The sequence below is a fragment of the Hemibagrus wyckioides genome, linkage group LG24 (genome assembly GCF_019097595.1).
Source record: "Hemibagrus wyckioides isolate EC202008001 linkage group LG24, SWU_Hwy_1.0, whole genome shotgun sequence".
NCBI classification, from domain to species: Eukaryota; Metazoa; Chordata; class Actinopteri; order Siluriformes; family Bagridae; genus Hemibagrus; species Hemibagrus wyckioides.
The window spans coordinates 7,206,791-7,226,621 of record NC_080733.1 but is presented as its reverse complement, the minus strand read 5'-3'; the positions used below and the strand labels follow the sequence as shown (position 1 = coordinate 7,226,621).

General features: G+C 42.0%; 1 protein-coding gene across 5 annotated transcripts in view; it reads right to left on the bottom strand.

Annotated features, from left to right (window-relative positions):
* The window catches only part of csmd3b (CUB and Sushi multiple domains 3b), a 414,649-nt gene that overhangs the window by 110,862 nt on the left and 283,956 nt on the right, over positions 1-19,831 (bottom strand). For all 5 annotated transcript variants that reach the window (XM_058378182.1, XM_058378183.1, XM_058378184.1 and 2 more), the window contains 7 exons: positions 12,437-12,606; positions 10,611-10,767; positions 6,030-6,221; positions 4,197-4,323; positions 2,342-2,544; positions 1,872-2,063; positions 784-922 (listed from right to left, as the gene is read on the bottom strand). In XM_058378182.1, coding sequence (XP_058234165.1) covers positions 784-922; positions 1,872-2,063; positions 2,342-2,544; positions 4,197-4,323; positions 6,030-6,221; positions 10,611-10,767; positions 12,437-12,606 — 1,180 coding nt within the window. The remainder of the gene's footprint in view (positions 1-783; positions 923-1,871; positions 2,064-2,341; positions 2,545-4,196; positions 4,324-6,029; positions 6,222-10,610; positions 10,768-12,436; positions 12,607-19,831) is intronic.

Sequence of the window (19,831 nt, the reverse complement as noted above, 5' to 3'; positions counted from 1 at the left end):
TAACGGTAACGCAGGGTAAGTAAAGGCTAGTCCTGGTGAGGAGCAGAAGCACAAGAAGATGTATAAGTGTTAGAAAGTAAGGAGGTGAGGAGGTGTCATCAGGTGACAGTGAATTCGATTCCCAAAGCTGACACAAGTCCAGGAGAGCATTTCTGGCTGTGCTCTCTAGATAGCATTAGTTTCGCCAATTTCAATCACTATGATTGACACTAGCTGGCTGTGGGAGTCTGTGAGCTCAGGTATATGGAAGGGGATAGTTATCTCTTTTCTTTGAATGTGTTCAGCTAACCTGTGATGTTGTATCTGTATTGTATATTGGAGGATGCACATATTAGTCTAGTTAGTGGGGGTTAGAGTTGCACAGTGGTGGCTCACTGGTTAAAACTCTGGCTTATTGATCAAAAGGTTGGAGGTTCAAGCACCAAAACTTCCAAGCTGCTACTGTTAGGCCCTTGAGCAAGGCACTTAAGCCTCTCTGCTCCAGGTGTGATATATCATGCCTGACTCTGTGCTATGATCTCAGCTTCCTGACAAACTGGGATATAAAAAAAAATTTCACTGTGTTGTAATGTCCAGGTGACAAATAAAGGCTTGTTCTTCTGGATGGACATTTGAAAATTACCCATCGACCCATGCTCATGTGTAAGATCTAAGAGTTGGCATGTTTACCAACCCTTTATCAATATGAAAACCAGTAAGAAACAAAATGAATGACAATATACATAAAAAAAATTAATGTTATTAATAGTAGAAAATGCGGAAATTTGTAGATTGGGTCTTTACCTAATGAATGCCAGTGAAAGAACGTAGTCGGAGTTAACGACTATGAGCCAGTCGCAGTCTTTGCTGTGGGGGTATGGGTGAGGATAGTTGGGAGATAGTATAAAGCCGGAAGAGTCAGTCAAATTCCCACCACATGGAGCTGTGAAAACACACAGGAAAGGGAATTAACATGGGTATATATAATACACAAAGATCCTTGTTCATTAATACACACAGCTGGACCAGCTGTACAGCCCAGGTGCACTACTTAAGAGAAGTGGGTGGAAGTGTAGAACATGAAAACGAAATCTGTCTTGTTATACTAAACCCATACAACTCTCAAAACCTATGGAGAGTGAGAGAGAGAGAGAGAGAGAGAGAGAAATGGATGTGTGGGCAGACAATGATAGAAAGAGAGAGATATATTGAGAAGGATAATTAGCTGAAAGCACATGAAAAGAAGTGACAAAATGCAGCTCATCCACATTTTTCTGCTCGCCACTGAAGTATTTTGATACGTAGGAAGCAATCCAAATCTCATAATTTGATATTCATTAATTTTAGCACAATCTTGCATTGGCAGGATGATGACAGATGCCTGAATAACACTTCGCTCAAGTGCTTCTTGACTTTCAGAACTCTCGAGAACCTTTCGATAAAAAATGCTAATTCCCATGCTGGAGGATACTACGGCTTTGCAGACCTTAGAAGTAGGCGTAATTTTCAGCTGAAGGAATTGAAAGTACAATAACTGTCCACTTTAATAGGAACACCTGTACCTCATATATGTAGATACCGACTGTTGTGTGTGTGTGTGTGAGAAACTCTCAGGAGATCAGCCATATGTGATGTACTCAAACCAACCCTTCAGGCACCAGCCAGTCACGGACATCACATTTCCCTCTATTCTGAAGTTTGATGTGAAGATTAACTGAAGCTCTTGAGCTGTATCTGCATGATTTCATGCCCTGCACTGCTGCCACATGATTGGCTGATTGGATAACTGCGTAAGTGAGCATATGAGTATATAAATATGCATCTATCAGATATGTTATTATCTGAAGAAAAAAAACACACACATGTGAACAGTACCTGCTATAATCACTTACCTATACAGATGGGTGGGCTGGGTTGCCAGTAGTAGCGGTTCTCCACCTGTATGCACGTGATCTTCATCTCACCCTGCAGCTCATATCCTGGGTCACACTGAAAAGTCACAGTATCCCCAGGCTCTCGTCCATCTCCATTGCGAGTGCCATTCATAGGCACTCCTGGATCCCTACAGGCCGTGGCCACTGAGCCTGCCAATCACAAGCATAGCCAATTAACACCGAGTCAGCTGACTGCGCTAAAATGGGGGCATTATGAACTGTCAATCAATGCAAACCAACAGACACCAGCAGAAACTAAAAGTGTCAGTTAGGGCATGGAAACACTAATCACATCTGCCACTTTAAGGAGATGAAGCCTGTTAAGAATATGTCAGTACAGAGGAATTAAAACCTAACCCGGACCTGCTTTATTAAACCTGTCAATCAAAAACATTCACCTGCAAAACTATTGAAGGGATAGGACTTACTGGAAAATTCAATAGCAAAGCCAGACTTGCTGATATAGAAGTCTGTCTCAAACTGGATGGTCACCATGTTGAGGGTGCTGTGGATGCCTTCTGGTAGAAGTGAGCCACTTAATTCCCTCAGTGACATCTCATTCTCCGGTGGGCCGTCCCACACCTTGAGGATGTCGTGGGAAGCCTCCGTATCAAAAGCCAGAAACTGCAGACTGTCAGAGAGTGAGAAAAAAAAAAAAACAGCAATTAGTTCTCACACTTGAACAGAAAACTTTCTGTTTATCTTTCTGATAAACGTCATAATTATACAACCTTAGATTTAAAACATTAGGTTTTGTTTAAATAGGGGAACACATTTGAGATTATTTTCCAGCTTTTGTTGATAGTACGGGACAAATCTGAAAAGTTTACCTTGTAGTTACTGGTACACAATTGAAATACAGAACAAAATGTTACATGCTGCTGGTATGGGGATGATGTGATATAGCCTGATGCAAAAAACAGAGCTTGCGACTAACCCCAAAAATGGATTATTTCCCAATAACAGCCTGTCCCAACATGTTTTATTCAATTATACAACAGCAATTTGACAATGATTAAATTTTATTGCCAATTTTTTTTTTTGATGAATGACTTATTGTTCTTTTTAATCACTTGGTTACATGGCTATCACTGGTGAGGGAATGAGCGCTATACACAGTCATTCCCTCACCAGTCTCTATTTTTTAATGTCTCTTGAAGTTAATAAGACAGATAAAATACAGCTTACCACATTACTGAGAAACCAGAAAGTTCAAATTCCTCTGTGCTAAAGCCTGACTGAATGTTACAAAGCACTGACACTAGAGACTCCTTTCAAAAATGTTAAATAAATGATTACAGAAAACTTCCTCATATGAATTTTTTTAATACAATTTTTGTAATTTACAAGTTTCCTTAATCTGTTTTCATTAGAAGATGATTGTGTAGCATGTCCGACGCACAAATGCCGGTAAATAAACCATGGAAACGATATGTATTAGAAGGAATGCATTAATATAAATGTGCTACAATTGCCATTTGTCAATTCTACTGTCAGAGCTGCTGTTATAGAAAATGAATCAACACCTAACAGAACTGGCATGTTCCTGTGTTACTTTAGAATACTGGGAAACATTAATGTGAAATAATCCAGCAGGATTTTATTTACAGGTTACAAATTTGTAGAAATGTAGAATTTCTGTTGCTTTGGTGCATCTTTCATTTCACGAAATACACATGCCTACAGTGTGTGAAAAAGATGCAACCGCACAGCACTTTTAGCACATAAAATCAAAACACTGACCAGACCCAAACGAAGCACTCTCACATTATTTCATCACTAACATCAGAGCTCCCGAGTGCAATAATTGTGCGATACTACTGCAGTGCCTGTGCTATGGCTCTTAACAATAATTCTGCAAATCAGTCTGCATGAGATTGTGAGGATAGATGAAAAAGTAATGAATAAATATCTGATTTCAGAAAGGCTTTTGCTGCCATGAGAAGACAAATTATCTTGCTTTCAAGGTTGCTGTGCTTTAAACCTCATGCAGCTGTAATAGCTAAATCTATACATGGCATTTTAGACATAATGACTTGAGCCAGTTGAGATTTGCGAGGCAGGCATCAACTCCCTCGACGTCTGCTTGTCTCCATATAGATGAGATATTGATGTTCATCGTTGCTGTGTAAGTAGCACATAAATAGTTAAAGAGCCCTGGTTTCAGACAACAGCTACATATATACAGGTAAGAATCTACTGGGGGGTTGTAAGGTATTGATTTCGGAGGTGTTGGAGTGGTGGAGCGATTCTGAACACGTGTGAGGAAATGCTGAGTGGCACCTGACGATGTTGCCTGAATCGACCTCGATGACCCAAGTGCAGCGCAGGTTGTTGTCGTAAGGGAACGGATAACCAGGGGACAGGATACGGCCTGATGACTCGCCTTTAAAACGTCCTCCGCATTCAGCTAGAGGAAGAAGAAGAAAAAGAAAAGAGAAGTTCAGAGGAGGGAAATAAAAGACAAGTTGCAGAATCCTAAAGCTGCGTGAATCATCTATCAGACGCTCTTGAAAGGACCTGCAGACTTCAGTTCACACTGTAGGCCACTGACTGCCTTTTCCTCCCCCGTTTCCTTTTTTCCACAGTATGCCACTGGGCAGCTCATGCCGGAAAGATACAGAGCTTCCTGTTCTACACATCAGCATCGGCAGATGAGCAACACACCCACCTTGATTTAAATTTATCTTTTACTCTCAAAAGCAGTTCAGTAGTTAATAACAAACTTCATTTGTTGACTCCTTGCACTCTGTCTCGTGCTCACAGTGCACATTTCTAGTCTGGAGCCTTTGTGGAGGTGGGCATCGTTTACTAATGGAGCCCACATCAGCATTTTCTTTCAACAGGCCTCATTTGCATAAGCCATCTACATGACAAACAATGGACACACAGTTCAATGAAGCCTGAATAACAGGGTTCAGAACGGGACTTGATTAATCTGAACATTAGAGTGTTTTTTAGACAAGTGCGCTAGAGGAGCCTCCTCCAAACCAAAACCGAGTCACACTTATGGCTTATCATGGCAGCTGCTAAATCATACATCTGCAGCACTCCAACTGCACTGACTGGCCACTCAGTGGCATCAGAAAATTAGGCAATAAAGTGGTGGTTTGAAGCCCAGACAATCCCATGTTTACCCAACTCAATTATCACAGCATGGCAGGTCTGAGCTGTTTAAGAGCATCAATGCTGACTAAACCACAGACCTTCTACAATCTCACTTCTTAATTGCCCGACATGCAATATTTCTTTCTTTCCATATCATTTCTCTTGAGAAAGAGAACATGATTCAGACCTACACTCATTGCGTCATCCACACCTCAGACCACTCGGTGGGGTTGGAAAAAAAAAGAAGATTAAATATTTTATCTGCAATAAAAAAGAAGAGTAATGGGGAGAATAATGATAAGCCGTCATGCTGAAAATAAAACAGCCCTCACATTATTGAGCATCCATTATTAATGCTGGTAGATCTGTCTGAAAAATATTAGTCTGCAAACTTCAAGGTAGGAACACTGTCCATCATTTATACGCAAGGAAGAACAAACATTACCCCTGGGTGTGTCTTATTTAAACAGAAAGTTACGACAGAGTCAGCCAGACAAGAGTCTGTGTGCTCTCATGACCTAGAGGTAGAGATTTGGATGGGAGGTGTGCGATTCATTTTTCTTTAGAATGTAAAACTAAGCACATCTGATCTTGGGTCTGTAGACATTCTAATGTTTGGCTCTTCAGAGGCCAATACTGTCTAATTACCATCCATCAAAATGTGCATGAATAACTGTGCACAACCTTGTCTCAACCCTTATGTGTCTGCATAGCTCACTTGGGGTTCTAAGATTAGCTCCGATGTTGAATTCACTGAGTGTCAACATTTGGAAGGGTTCAACATGTCAAGGTTCCTTAATTCCATAAATGCTGGTCATTTTTATATTCACACAATCGCTAATGATGTGAGATGACTTTTATGTGACATCAAGTTCATTTCACTTTACTTTCATTTGCAGCTTACCTGTGGACACTTTTTTTTCCGGTTGGGATGTGATTTAAGTGACTGAGAGGTAGAATGGATTGAAATTGTTTTTAATGCTTTAGTTCTGTGTGGCTCCATCTTACCTATGCATGATGGCAGAGGGTTGTCCCAGGCACGTCTCTCCCCTGTCATGCACTTGAGTATGCTGCTGCCATGCAGTGTGTAGCCCGGGTCACACTTGTAGGTGATGGTGCTGCCAGAGAAGTGGCCCTGGTCATTTACCTTGAAGCCAAACTGGGGCACGCCAGGATCCTCACAATGTGACAGCTCAAAGCCTGAAACACATACAGATCACTATACTTGGGGGCACTTATTGAAAAAGACAGTCAAATTTATAGATAAATGAGTTCAAAATGGAAAATCCAGTTCTGGTCTTATTGTAATTGACACTCATACAGACCTGCTACGTGCCACATTAGTACAATGGCACCTGAAGGGCGGTAAATATTTTATATAGTTGTAATGGCCCAGAGACTATACCACTTTAAATGACATTTTCATTTCAGGTAACAACACCAAGTCACAAAATCATTTTTAAAGATGTCACCCTGTCTTTCATTTTTTAATGAGTAGTACACTTAAGTAGACCTCTTCTGTTCCACAGCTATGCTACTATGGGGACAACAGTCGACCCACGTCAAGCTAAAAATATATCACAGGACCGTGAATGCTGTAGCGGACATGTCACCTATTAACATACTCTACAGCTGAAATAACAAAGCAGATTTATTTAAGTGGAAGGCAGAGTAAACACTTATTTACTGTGTACTCAGATATCTGTAGTTACTACTGAAACGATCAACTCTATATTTGAATGTTTAACCACTATGACTAAAGCTCGTTCGTGACTAGCTGCAACAAAGCGCCCATAGACCGTTTATTTTCATTCAGAGTTGCTGAGTTCCAGTGAAATGAGCGACAGCAGCCGTTGATGTGGGTGTATCCAGCAGAGGAAAGTTAGTTCTGTACATAAAAATACATATACACACTGGTGTATTTTATAGACGAACACTCTTCCTCCAGAATGTTTCATACATATTACATCAAGAACTGATTAAGATGTCAGATTTTCATTTTGCATTTTTGAGGGACACAAGAGAAAATGAATGGACTGGTTAATTAAAAAAAAAAAAAAAAATGGTACCAGTAGGGATTCCCAAACACATGATGCTCAGTTTCCAGCAATAATGGTTAGGATGTACATATTGTGTACAATGGTGATGAGATAAAAGGTGTATTTTAAATGAATTCTACGTTTGTATTACAGTATAATCAAAAGAGATGACTTTGAGCAATGAGACAAACTTTAATAAATAAATGTTTGATGGTTTGAGCGTTACAGATTAAAATTCAACCCTAAGAACTATTTTTCCAAGTGTAGTATAGTGCACATAATAGAACGAACTAAATATTTCTAGCCTAGGCTCTGTAGTTCAGTATAAAAAGGATATTTTCCTCTTCAGGTATTTATTTTCCTCTCACTCACATGTAATACAAACGATAATATAATTGTAATATAATTCTTTCTCACAACACAGCAGGACAAGGTTAAAATCGGAAGTTATTCTAATTACACCAAAAGGTATAATATATTCCAGATCAGCATCTACAACATTTACAATCTGCCTTCGTTCAGCTGATGTTATAATGATCAATGAAATCTGGTAGCACGTTATTTGCACTCTGTGTGACGTCAGAGCTCAAGAGGTCTGTCATTAGTGTAATCATTATAGAAGACAATTTGTGTTAAGATCTCACTGTGTTGTGCGGGCAGAGCCAATCGCTCACTAAGCAGGCAGAACAATTAAGATTAAGTGCTTGGTTAATGGAGCTGCAGCATCTAGAACAGTGTAGGCCCACTTGCTGTGCAACACTTCCTATTAACTTCCATAATCATTACTCTTATCACACTCTCACTGCACAAAAGACACACACAAAAAAAGTCAAAGCCCGGGCATTTGTGCTGCTTGCTTGGTAAACCAAATAATAACACAATTCTGCTTAACAGTTCTTATTTACTAATTACTGAGTTTTGTGTTTTTTTTAAGGCAAAAAATTGCTGCTCTGTGACAAGCAACTGCTGCATCATATAACAAGAAGCGATCCAGATATCAGTTAACTGACTCGACATGATAATGAACCCTAACTGCATCTAAGGACTTAGATAGCCTTTCTTTATTTGAAAATTATGCCGCATATGTACTGTGACAGCTCTGTGCTTGGAGCAATGAGGAAAAGCAGTCCAAATAACCACATTGTGCCCAGCAGGCTTGATTACAAGTTGATTACAGGCCATTGTCTAACAGTACTTTCCTAGTAGCACAAAAGACCTGACTACATAAACGAAGCCATTTTAATTCATTTTCATTCACTCCCCTGTCTTCATTCGGTGGCTAAATTACAGCGTCTGGTCGAACTGCAGCGGCTTCACCTTCTCATGGCTCTATCTGACCTTTATTATGCACTCAAATGGCTAATCCTGCAGGTGGAATGGAATTGCAGACAGACAGGGATTTAGTTGATTTTAAACGAGATAGCCCACCAGCAGGTTAATGCATTCTCCCTCGCTGCAACTAAAACCCCACTGAATTCCATGGACACAATAGTATTAGCGAAGTGTGAACTGGATACTTGCTCAGCTGCCTTTGAAAAGGCGAAGACAAGGTCAGTGAAGAGGGAAGTTTATTCTCACGGTCCACTCATTCATAATCCCTCTTAGCTAGCAAAAGCTTTATGTGTTTCAAGTGTCCCCTTCTTTTCTGTGACTTCCCACTCTGGGCTTTTGTATTCGTTACATTACATGTTGTTCTTCAATAAAGGTCAAATGCTCATCAATACCACCTCAGTAGAGACAGTTGAAGAGAGTTACGGCTTTCTTTTCCTTTCCACGCCGACATGTTTCTCTACAGTATATATATATATATATTTGTATGAAACTTTTTGTATACCTTTTCATGTTATATTTCCAGAAGAGGAATAATGAGCAGCGCTGCAGGGGGGTGGAGTATATTTTTGATGCAGTTGCTTCACAAATCACTTGTTTAAGGTAGAAACTGGAGTGTGCACAAGTCCAAGGATTTCTGTAACTTCCACCAGGTGCTTGGGGCAAAAGCTGCTACTTGTCTGTTTTAGTTAAGATTTACATAAAATTTACAATAGATGAGCAGCAGGTTTTCCATCCCAGGTGCTAAGTGGTTACAGAAAAAAAACCCTGTATATCCAAACACTACAGTTTTTACTTACATGGGAATTACATGTCTGATTGTCCAAGAAGACAAATTTCTTTGTAAATACGGATGGCGCTTCATTGTACACCTTTTTATTGTTATTATTACAATTATTATTGCATATTTATATACCTTGTAACATTTATGTATATTTTTCATTGCATATTTTTTATTTTTTTCTATACTTTGTATACTTTGTGTTTTTTTATATAGATGGTTTTATCTTTAATCTTTCTTTTCGTTTAATCTTTTATGTTAAGTCTTTTAAAGTCTGTCTGTAATAAAGTCACCTTGCCTTGATATTATTTATTCTTTATCTTTTTCTTTAGCTGCTATCCCTTTGCTGCTAACTATGCAAAATTCCCCACTGTGGGATGAATAAATGGTTATCTTATCTTATCTTATCTTATCTTATCTTATCTTATCTTATCTTATCTTATCTTATCTTATCTAATTTGTTTGGTATTTTTTATCTTCCAGGTGAAAACTCACAAGAGATTACTAGGATCTGGCTGAGAAAGGGGGTGGAGCTTCCAGGGTGTCAAACAATATCAGAGAGTTCATAACAATAACATAACACTGTAATGACTGTTAATTATTCCAGATTCATATGTCAGTTGCTCATAACTATTAATTATTCCAGATTCACATGTCAATTGCTCATAAATCTGAAGATTTATTTTCAGTGATAACTTATAACAGCATACTCATATGTGAAATAATTCAATTGAATTCAATTTGATTTGTATAGCACTTGTTACAATGGACATTGTTGCAAAGCAGCTTTACAAAAATATAAAACTTCACAATAAAAATTTTACCGTTTAAAATTTTGATTTATATTTATCCTGAATTAGTACGCCAGAGGCAAGGGTGGCAAGGAAAAACTCCCCAAGATGACATGAGGAAGAAACCTTGAGAGGAACCAAACACAAAAGGAATCCCATCCTCATTTGGGTGACAGCAGACAGAGTGATTAAATCATTTCCTTTCTAGCTGTATACCATATAGTCAAGTGTAATTGTGCAACCATGAGCTTTTGAGCAACTTATGAGAAATGACAACTTGTAGCAGTAATACTGTACACCAATGTCCTTCTCTGGTACACTTGTGTCCATGTAACTGCATTAACTGAGACATTATAAGCATAAACTGATCTTATATAGCACCTTTTCAGACTTTTGTGAAATGCAGCATCAAAACATCAGCCACTAATCCAAACCACAGATGATGATGAGTTCTTACTCACTGCTTTCATAAAAGTGCCACAAACACTAACACACAACACTAACATTAACTGCAAGACTACCACCGAGCCTCACCTGAGAAGTTAGCTAGATAATGATTTCATTACACATCTTTAATTAAAGAGATAAAACCAGTGCTAGCTCACATGAGCTGCGTTGTGTGTTTTGAAGTGCTGTGTTGATATCTTACTAGAGTAGACGAGTTTGAATCCTTCTCCGGTGGCCTCAGCGTCTGAGTAAAACTCCAGCCACAGATGGTTGGATGTGCTGATAAGAGTCAGGCCCAGCATTGCTGAACCTGTGAAGGCTCCCAGCATATGGGCTGTGTTGTCTTTACCATCATATATCTACAAGGAATGAGGAATAATACATAGTGTGATACATAAATGAAAGCTGACCGAGGCAGTGGTGTGAGTCAGACCAAAGGGACATCAGAATTTCATCCAGGTCAAGTCAATAGATATTCCTCACAGCCAAATACAGCGTGCAGTACACAGTAAGATGCAATAACATTTCTTATGCATCTGATACAGATATGCCAACTATTTTACAACTACAGTGGCTTTTATAAGTATTCAACCTTTTTGATTTTTCCCCCACAAGTTTAATAGAACAAAAGGGTGGCCTAGGTCAGTGTAGTTTACAAATATATTTACAAAAAAAAGTCCTGTTGCTGTGAAGCTAAATTAGTCCTGGGGCAAACCAGTCACCATAAGAAGCTGTGTTCAATTACAGTGTCACATGAACTCAGTATAAGTACACCTGTTCCTGGAAGGTCCCAGAGATTGTTAGAGAAAATATCTAAACAAACAGCATCATGAAGATCAAGCAGCTATAAAAACAAGCCTGGGAAAAAGCTCTGAAAATATCAATCAGAGTTTGGTTATTTCATAACATCCCACAGAGCACAATTAAATCCATTATTAAAAAATAGAAAGAATAAAGCACAGATATATTATAACTGTGGCTTTGATGAGAAGACTCTCACCTAACAAAAGACTTTAACAAGGGTTAAGGGGGCATTAGTCAGAGGAGAAACCAAGAGGCCAAGATGCACCAAACTAATGTAGAGGTGACGGGTTCAACAGCAACAGGATAAATACATTTTTAATCACAACTTTTATAGTTTTTATTTCTAAATAATTCTCATTGATTATATGATTATAATATATTCATTTTCCAGCCGCCTTGTTTTGGGTAATGCTATTTTTTGTAATTCTACAAGTATGGAACTACTTAAGCAAGTGTCTGAGAACTCTTAACAGAGCACAACATGGCCTACCAACATGGCCGCCATGGACAGCACATGACTTTGTTACGTTCTCACTCACATGACGTCTAATCGATCATACACCTGAACACAATCCCCTCACACAGTATTTAAAGACTCTGGGTCTGCGAAGTATTCGCTGTCAATCTTTGTGTATTGCTTTTCTGGTTTTGATCTTTAGTTTTCTCGCTGGTTTTCACTCCTGAGATTTGTCCAGTTCTAGTGGTTTGCACATCACCTGATCGTTTGCCTGGTAATGGATTATGACCTTGCTTCATGATTTCAATTTTTTTGCCTCTGCATGCTTGAAAATAAACTCTCATGGCATTTGTATTCGCCTCTGCCTACCTTCTGTGACAGCAACTGGGTTGTTTTTATGACATAAATAATCAGCATTAACATTATGGTTTATTTAGTCAGGATAATCCAGGAAATGGCTTCACATTAAAAAAAACATCAACACATTTTTTGAGTACTTTGTTTATACAGTATAGGTACTCTTTTTGATCATAGCCACTTGATTTGTATGCAGTCAGAAGTGACTAAATGTTAAGAATCTCTCGAGGTTCCTGCAGTCAGCTGATGCTAATTGTGCGGGTACAGATAATAAAAATGTAAAGTCAATTTCTGGGCTTTAGAATACAACCCCCACATGGATGCATTCTGTATGCTAATGCCATGACTACAGAGAATACTCATATAACCGGCTTTCCTGGGTAAGAACTGTGCAGAGAAAATGGAATTACCTTCAAGATGTCCCCCTGGGCCAAATGAAAGGTTCTGGCCGATATGTTGATTCCTTTCCCAGCCTGCACTTGGATACTGTAGATGCACTCGTGGTTGTTGTCGTAGTTCATCGGGTAATTCGGTGACAAGAGAATCCCTTCATTGTTGAAGACAGAGGATCCGCACTCAGCTAGGCACGAGAAACAAAAACATGGAACAGTGGTGGAAGAATGTAATATTGCAGTGATCGAAATGCCAGCTACCATCATAATATTAAGATATTCAATTACTCTACCATTACATACGTCATATTTCATCTCGCGGAGCTAGGCGTGAGCTCGTAACTACACCACATGGACATTTTGCGATTGTAAAAGCTGTAATGAGACCTTATACGAGACTTTTGGTGACTGATTGGTTTTGACAAGACAAATGTGCAGTAAGGGTGAATCTGAAAACTAAAATTGACTTCCTGGGGTTGCTTTGTTAGACGGAAAGTTGACATCGTGCCAGAGGAGGCGAATCCAGCGATAACGGTGAAAAACTGACTCGATCAAACAACAAACAGTAAAAACAGATATATTAATACGCATCACATCACACATCATAGCAGCAGAGTGAGAGGCGCATAAAGCCTCACGGCTAGGCTGATTTATTTAATGCCCCTGCATCGTTTCCCTCTACACTCGGCCATGTTATGATGGCATTACCAGTGTCATATTTTGAATAAATCACTTCTGCTACAGCCTCCATTTAGTAAATTACCTTTACATTCTATACTCCAAGATTCAGCCTACCATGATGATGATTTTTGGTGCATTTTCTTCTCAGTTTATACTTCAGTTTACATGGGTTTAGCCAGGGAAAAGGATTTTGTTTAGCATTTTGTTTTAGAAGGCTAGGTTGGTAATGCTCTGAGTAAAACGCTGGATGGAATACAAATAACCCAGACTGTCACTTGAAATGAAGTGCAAAAGAAATACAGTTCTTTGATGAAAAATGTATAATGCAAAAATGACACGTTCAAACTAATGGAGTTTTTCAGCATCTTTACAAAAAAAAAAAAATCTATGGATTAAATTAAATCAGCACTGCAGTCTTTGTTTTTTCTCTTCAGCCTTATTATTATTATTATTATTATTATTATTATTATTATTATTATTTGAGACTATTACTTGTCACCTTTACTTCACAGCATTCCATAACAATCTGCAATAAGATTCAGATTATACGATAAAGATCCTCTAACGACAGAAATTGATTACGCTCTGCCTGCATCATCAATTAGTTTGATCATGCAGAAAAATCTAGTAGTAGAAACAGAAAGTGAGCCTGAGGTTGATATTTTCTTTAACTTATGCCACTCCTGTATTTGTAGCAGTCCTGTGAGTTCCACTTACAGCATGACCCCCGAATCCAGACTGACTAGCAATAATTTTATTTATTTAAAGTAGTGGCAGCAGGTTCATGTCATCCAGTACCATCCTCCTTTTGTTGACTTGTCACAGCTATGTTCACATTCTGCATTGAGTTTTAATTAAAAAAAATAATAAATAAAAACAGACCTTTGTCACAAAATCTGGAAGTGGTGAGCATTTCACATTATTAAGACTTACAAGCCAAGAATTATTTTGTATTGTGCGATGATGTCTACACCAGAAAACTTTCTCTGCGACAGAAAAAAAAAGGTCTGCGTCTTTAGTCTATTGAGGCAGAGACGAGAGAATGTCTGAGGATAGTGCATAAAAGCTATGTGAGTCACTATGTGGCGCACTTTTTCTGTACGGCTGTTTTCCTTACATGTCAGTAGTGATCTCTACCTGCCTCCTCCTCTTCCTGTGCTGGACCCTTTGTTGGTCCCTGAACTGCGACTGTTCACATTTATTCAACTGAAACTGACGGCTATATTTGAATGAGGTTTCAATCAGCTTCTCTGTGTAATAGGATGCACAAAGAAGAACACTTCCAGTCCCATTTCAATTTGGTGCTGCAACAAGAGAGTACGAGGTCACGGGAGGTGTGTGTATGATTAGTGGAAGTAACTGAATGAGAAGTCAGCATGTAGCTGGGAGACTGGGGGATGCTGAGTGAGCTAGTGGGAGCTGGCAGGAGTGCGATACCTACACAAACCTCTTGGCTGTTAGAGGAATACATCAAGCACTACAAAAAGGTCCGGGGACAGAAAACTTGGATGAGAGAATGTACTGCCATCATCATTAGTCTCTAAGGCATCATCACTGCAGGGTTTAATCTCCAGAGTTTCTAATGTGATCTGGAAAAGTCCCAAATGCGAGTTGAACTAATTACCTGCCACTTTTGTGCACATCCTATTCATGGACTGACAATTTACACCGTGAGAGTTTACTTACAGTATAATACACAATAATTTAACACAATTTAACCTGGTTACAGCTGATAGAAAAGCAAAAAAAAAAATAAACAACCTTCACAACCATTTAGTCACATAAAATCAAAGCATTTCATAGCAAATGTTGAAGTGAATTATTTGTTTGGAAAAACATCCTCCTTGTTGCTTACAGTGAGCTGTTATTTCTATTTTGTTAATCCAGCTACCTGCTTCCATAAAAGGCCAGTCTGATAAGAAGCATCTAACCAAGGGCAACTTTATTGTGCTTCACAGGAGGACATCATTTGTTGGGCACAAAAATCCTTCTTTAATGTGCTGACTGAAGCAATTCACTCTATCCTTATCATTCAAAATAGTGCTGTCATTTATCTGATATTTTCAAATAGTGCAGCTTTTCTGTAATGGAAACATGGAACACAAAATAAATAGGAAAATGATGGTGAGAAAAAAAACTAAACATGGTAACATAACGTTATTTTTTGCCTGTCTCTTCACTGGATGCTGTTGCTAGATTGCTCGATGTATTCTTGCTAGCATTATGTGCCTATATAAGATAAAATAAAATGTTATATCCTATAGCACTTATACACTGTCAGTGAGTTGCATGTTTGATGTAAATTTTTACTTTCATCCATATACCTCACAGAGTTCCTTCTACCTTAATATGCTGCATATTAATAGGAATGAATATAGGTCTAAATATATACATACATATATATATATATATATATATATATATATAGCTATCTATGTACTAAACCTTTTAAACCTCTCTACTCCATTCATCATCATGGCAGGAACATGTAAGAAAGTTATAAGGTGCAGTTCACAATTAATTTTCAAAAACTTCCACATAGCACTTCTTCCTCCATTACTTTGAGGGTCAACTCACAGGCAGGAAGAGCCCCAAGTCATTTTGCGTAGCCTACTTAGCAGCTTTACAAAGATGGCGAGATAGATGGGATTGTCAGCAGTGGAGATAAAGTAGAACACAACAGCATGACCCTATAGGGACTATCCAAAGACTGTATGTCTTAAAATTGCCCCTAGTCTTTTAATGGTATCAGTATTTTTTTTAACTGTGTTGCTCATCACTAAGCCCCAAATCACCTCTATTTACATGATGGACGTCTTATGAAATGATGGATATCACATTTATATAGTTGGCTTCTATATTATGCTATACACTCAATGCCTGCTTTAATAAGAACACCTGAATACATACACATGCAGTAATAGCCTGTAGCGCAGTAACAGTTATACCATCATCATCATCAGTAAAAGTAGTAATATAGTAACAGTAATATCAATATAGTAGTACAGCAGCAGTAATATAGCAGCAGCATCAGCAGTAGTAGTATTGTAGCTCGCAGCATGACCGTAGCACCAGTACGGCAGCTATAGCTAATCAACAGCCGCTACAGCATAAGAACTGGCAGCATAGTATTAACAGGCCAAGCAACTGTTGTTAAGCAACATGCAGTAGCAACCACCACCAGCAGCATCCGTACAGCGTTGCTACAAACGTTAGCACAAAGAACGCAATTTATTGCTGAGCAAACGTTAAGAACAGCAGCAAGTTGCTACCAGCTACAGCAGCACAGCTAAGCCAAGTACTGTGCCGCTGCTGCTACCAGCAGCAGCAGCACAGCAGCCAAGCTAACAGCTGCCGCTGCTATCACCAGCCAAGCAGCAGCAGCACAGCAGCTGCTACCAGCCGCTGCCAATTGTTGCTAAGCAGCACAGCAGTTGCTACCAGCGCAGCAGCATTAGCAGCTGCGCTCACCGCAGCAGAACGTGAGCGCACTAGCAGCATAAGGGTTGCTACTCAGCTGCTGCCAACTACCAGCCATGGTGAGCAGTACAGCGTTGCTACTAGCCGCAGCAGCACAGCAAGCTGCTAATACTGCAGCAGACCGAGCGTTACTCAGCAGCATAGCATATAATTGTGCTGCTAATACTCGCAGCATAGCCTCAGCACAGCTACAATCGTACTCAGCTCGCAGCATTAAGCGTTGCTACTCAGCTGCTGTTAAGCTGCAGCAATTAGCAGCAGCAGTACAGCTATTGCTAATTGTACAAACAGCACTGAATTTCGCAGCAGCACAGCAGTTGCTACTCAGCCGCTGCTGCTAATTCAAGAGCAGCATTAAAAGTTATACCAGCCGCTGCTGCTACTCAATGCGCACATAAGGTTGCTAATTAATCAGCAGCAGCATTGTGCTGCTGCCACCAGCAGCTGCCAAGCACAGCAGCAGCACAGCTGTTGCACTGCTGCCGGGCTGCTAATTAGCCGCAGCAGCATTAGCTGTTACAGTTGCTGCCTACGTTATCACTGCAGCAGCATTGTTAAGTTGCTAATTAGCTGCTGCTGCTACCAGCAGTTACAGACTAAGTAGCAGCAACAAGTTGTTGCCAATTAGCTGCCAAGCCAAGCATTGAATGGGTATAGCTATTGTTAAGCTGCTACTTTGTTAAGAGCAGTATAGCAAACAGCTACTGTTACAAGTAATTAAATGCAGCATCATGTTGTTAATTAATCAGCTAGCAGCACAGCAGCCAGCATTGTTGGCCAAACATAATTGTACTGCAGCAGCATTATTACTAATTGTTATAGCAGCTGGGTTGTCCAGCAGCGTTAAAGCACAGCGCCGCTGACCAGCCAGTTGCGCCCCACCAGCCGCTGCCAAGCACCCGCTGCTGTTGCGCCAACGTTGCCGCTGCCAAGATCCGCTACAGCAACACGTTGGCCGCCACCGTTACGTTGTTACTGCTGCCGCTAATACCGCTGCAGCACGTTGCCGCTTTCACTCAGCCGCTGCTGCTACGCTGCCGCTAATCCAAGGTTGCTTACCGTTGCCGCCACCGACCAGCAAGCGCTACGCACCGCCACCAGCCGCGCCACCAGCCGCAAGGTTACCGTTGCCGCACCAGCCGCTGCGCTGCTGCCACACCAGCCGCCGCTGCTAATTGTTTCAGCTAGCATTGCTGCCAAGCACCAGCTGCTACCAGCCTGCTATACTGCCGCCGCCACTCAGCGCTGCAGCATTGCTACTGCCACTGTTAAGCAGCAGCATTGAGCTAAGCTGCCACCAGCTACTCGCTCAAGCACCAGCTACAGCAGCACAGCGGTTACACTGTTGCCACACTGTTGCCACAGCATCTGCAGCAGCACATGGTTAGCACTGTTGCCACAGCATCTGCGAAAGAGCATGCTGCTGCTAACAGCAGCAGCAGCACAGCAGCCATACCAGCCGCTGCCGCTACCAGCCGCAGTACCATTAAGCTGCTGCTACTGAGCCAGCAGCCAGCGCCGCTACTCAGCCAAGCCAAACGTTACCACGGGGCCTAAGCACAGCGTTGCTACCAAATGCAGCAGCATCCAGCCGCTACCAGCGAGCACAGTTGCGCCAGCACCAGCCGCCGCCAACTACTACGCTAAGCGTTACGTTGCCGTTAACAGCGCGCTGCCAATTGTACCGCAGCACACAAGCGTTGCCACCAATCAGCAGCAGCACAGCGTTGCCACTGTTGCCAACCGTTACCACCGCAGCAGCATTGAGCTGCCGCTACTCAGCCGCTGTTGCCGCTGCGCCCTAGCAGCAGCAGCATTGAGCTGGTTATAATTGTTGCTGCTCGCATCAGCCGCTGCCGCTAACCCGCGCAGCAGCACAGCTGCTGCTAATTGTTAAGCAGCAGCACAGCAGCCAGCACTCAGCGCTGCCGGCACTCCACCCGCAGCGGGTTTACTTCAGCATACTCAAAGGCAGCAGCACAGCTAAACGAGCACACTGTGCTGCTTGGGTAATACCGCAAGCAACATTAAGTTGCCGCTAACAACGTGCGAGCGGTTAATGTTGAGCTTGAGCACCAGCCGCTGCCCTGGCACCAGCCGTCGGCCGCACCGCTACGTTACAGCTGCCGCCACCAGCCGCTGGGTGCCATATCGCCACTGAAATCGCAGCAATCACAGCTACAAGCACCATCCGCTGCGCTACGTTGTTACACCAGCCGCTGCCCCCGCACCAGCCGCCGCCAAGAATCCGCTGTTAAGTTACCGTTGCCGCACCAGCGCTGCTATCAAGCACTGTTCCCCGCAAAGCATCATTGCTGCTGCCACCAACCGTTAAGCAGCACAGCTGGTTGCCACCAGCTGCCGTCGCACCGCACCGCAGTTGTTAATGTTGCCGCTACCAGCCAAGCAGGCTAAGCATTGCGCCAAATCCAGCACCGTTGCCGCCAAGACTGAAACGCGTTGGCACGTTGCCGCTGACTCAGCCGGCAGCAAAATGCAGCTGCCGCTTCACCACGCCGCTCGGCACCAGCCAAGGCGCTGAGCATTGCTGGTCGCCACTGTTGCTAAGCATTGTTGCCGCACCAGCCGCCGCCGCTTCACCAACCGCTAAGCTAAACACGTTACACCAGCCAGTTGGGCAGCAGCTGCCGTTAATCAGCTGCAGCTGCTTACTGCCGTCAAGCACTCAGCCGCCGCTGCCACTGCTGCTGGGTTGTTAATGTTGCCGCCAATTGCTGCTGTTGCCAATGTCGCCGCCAATCGGTTCGCTGCTGCTACCGTCGCTTTCACCAGCCGCCGCTGCTACCGTTGCCGCCACCGTCGCCGCCGCCGCTGACCAACAAGGCGCTGCCGTTACTGCCGTCGCTGACCGCGCCGCTGTTACCGCCGTCACAATCGCCGCCGCCACCTGCTCGCTGCTGGTTAATGCCGCCGCCACCAGCCGCTGCAGCTACACCGCCGCTAATTGCGCCGGCTGCTGCTAATAGTCGCCGCCACTGCCGCCGCGCACGTTGCTGCCACCGTTAGCTGCTAATCAAATCGCTGGGCGCCAACATGGCTGTCGCCACCAGCCGCTAGTTGCTATTGTTGCCGCCAATCAGCCGCCGCCGCCACCAGCCAGCTGTTGCTGCTGCCGCTAATCAGCCAAGGCTGCTACACAGTCAGCCGCTAATTGTTGCTATGCATCATGCCGCCGCCAACAGCCGCTGTTACTGTTAGTCACACCAGCCGCCGCTAATCACTGCTGTTGCT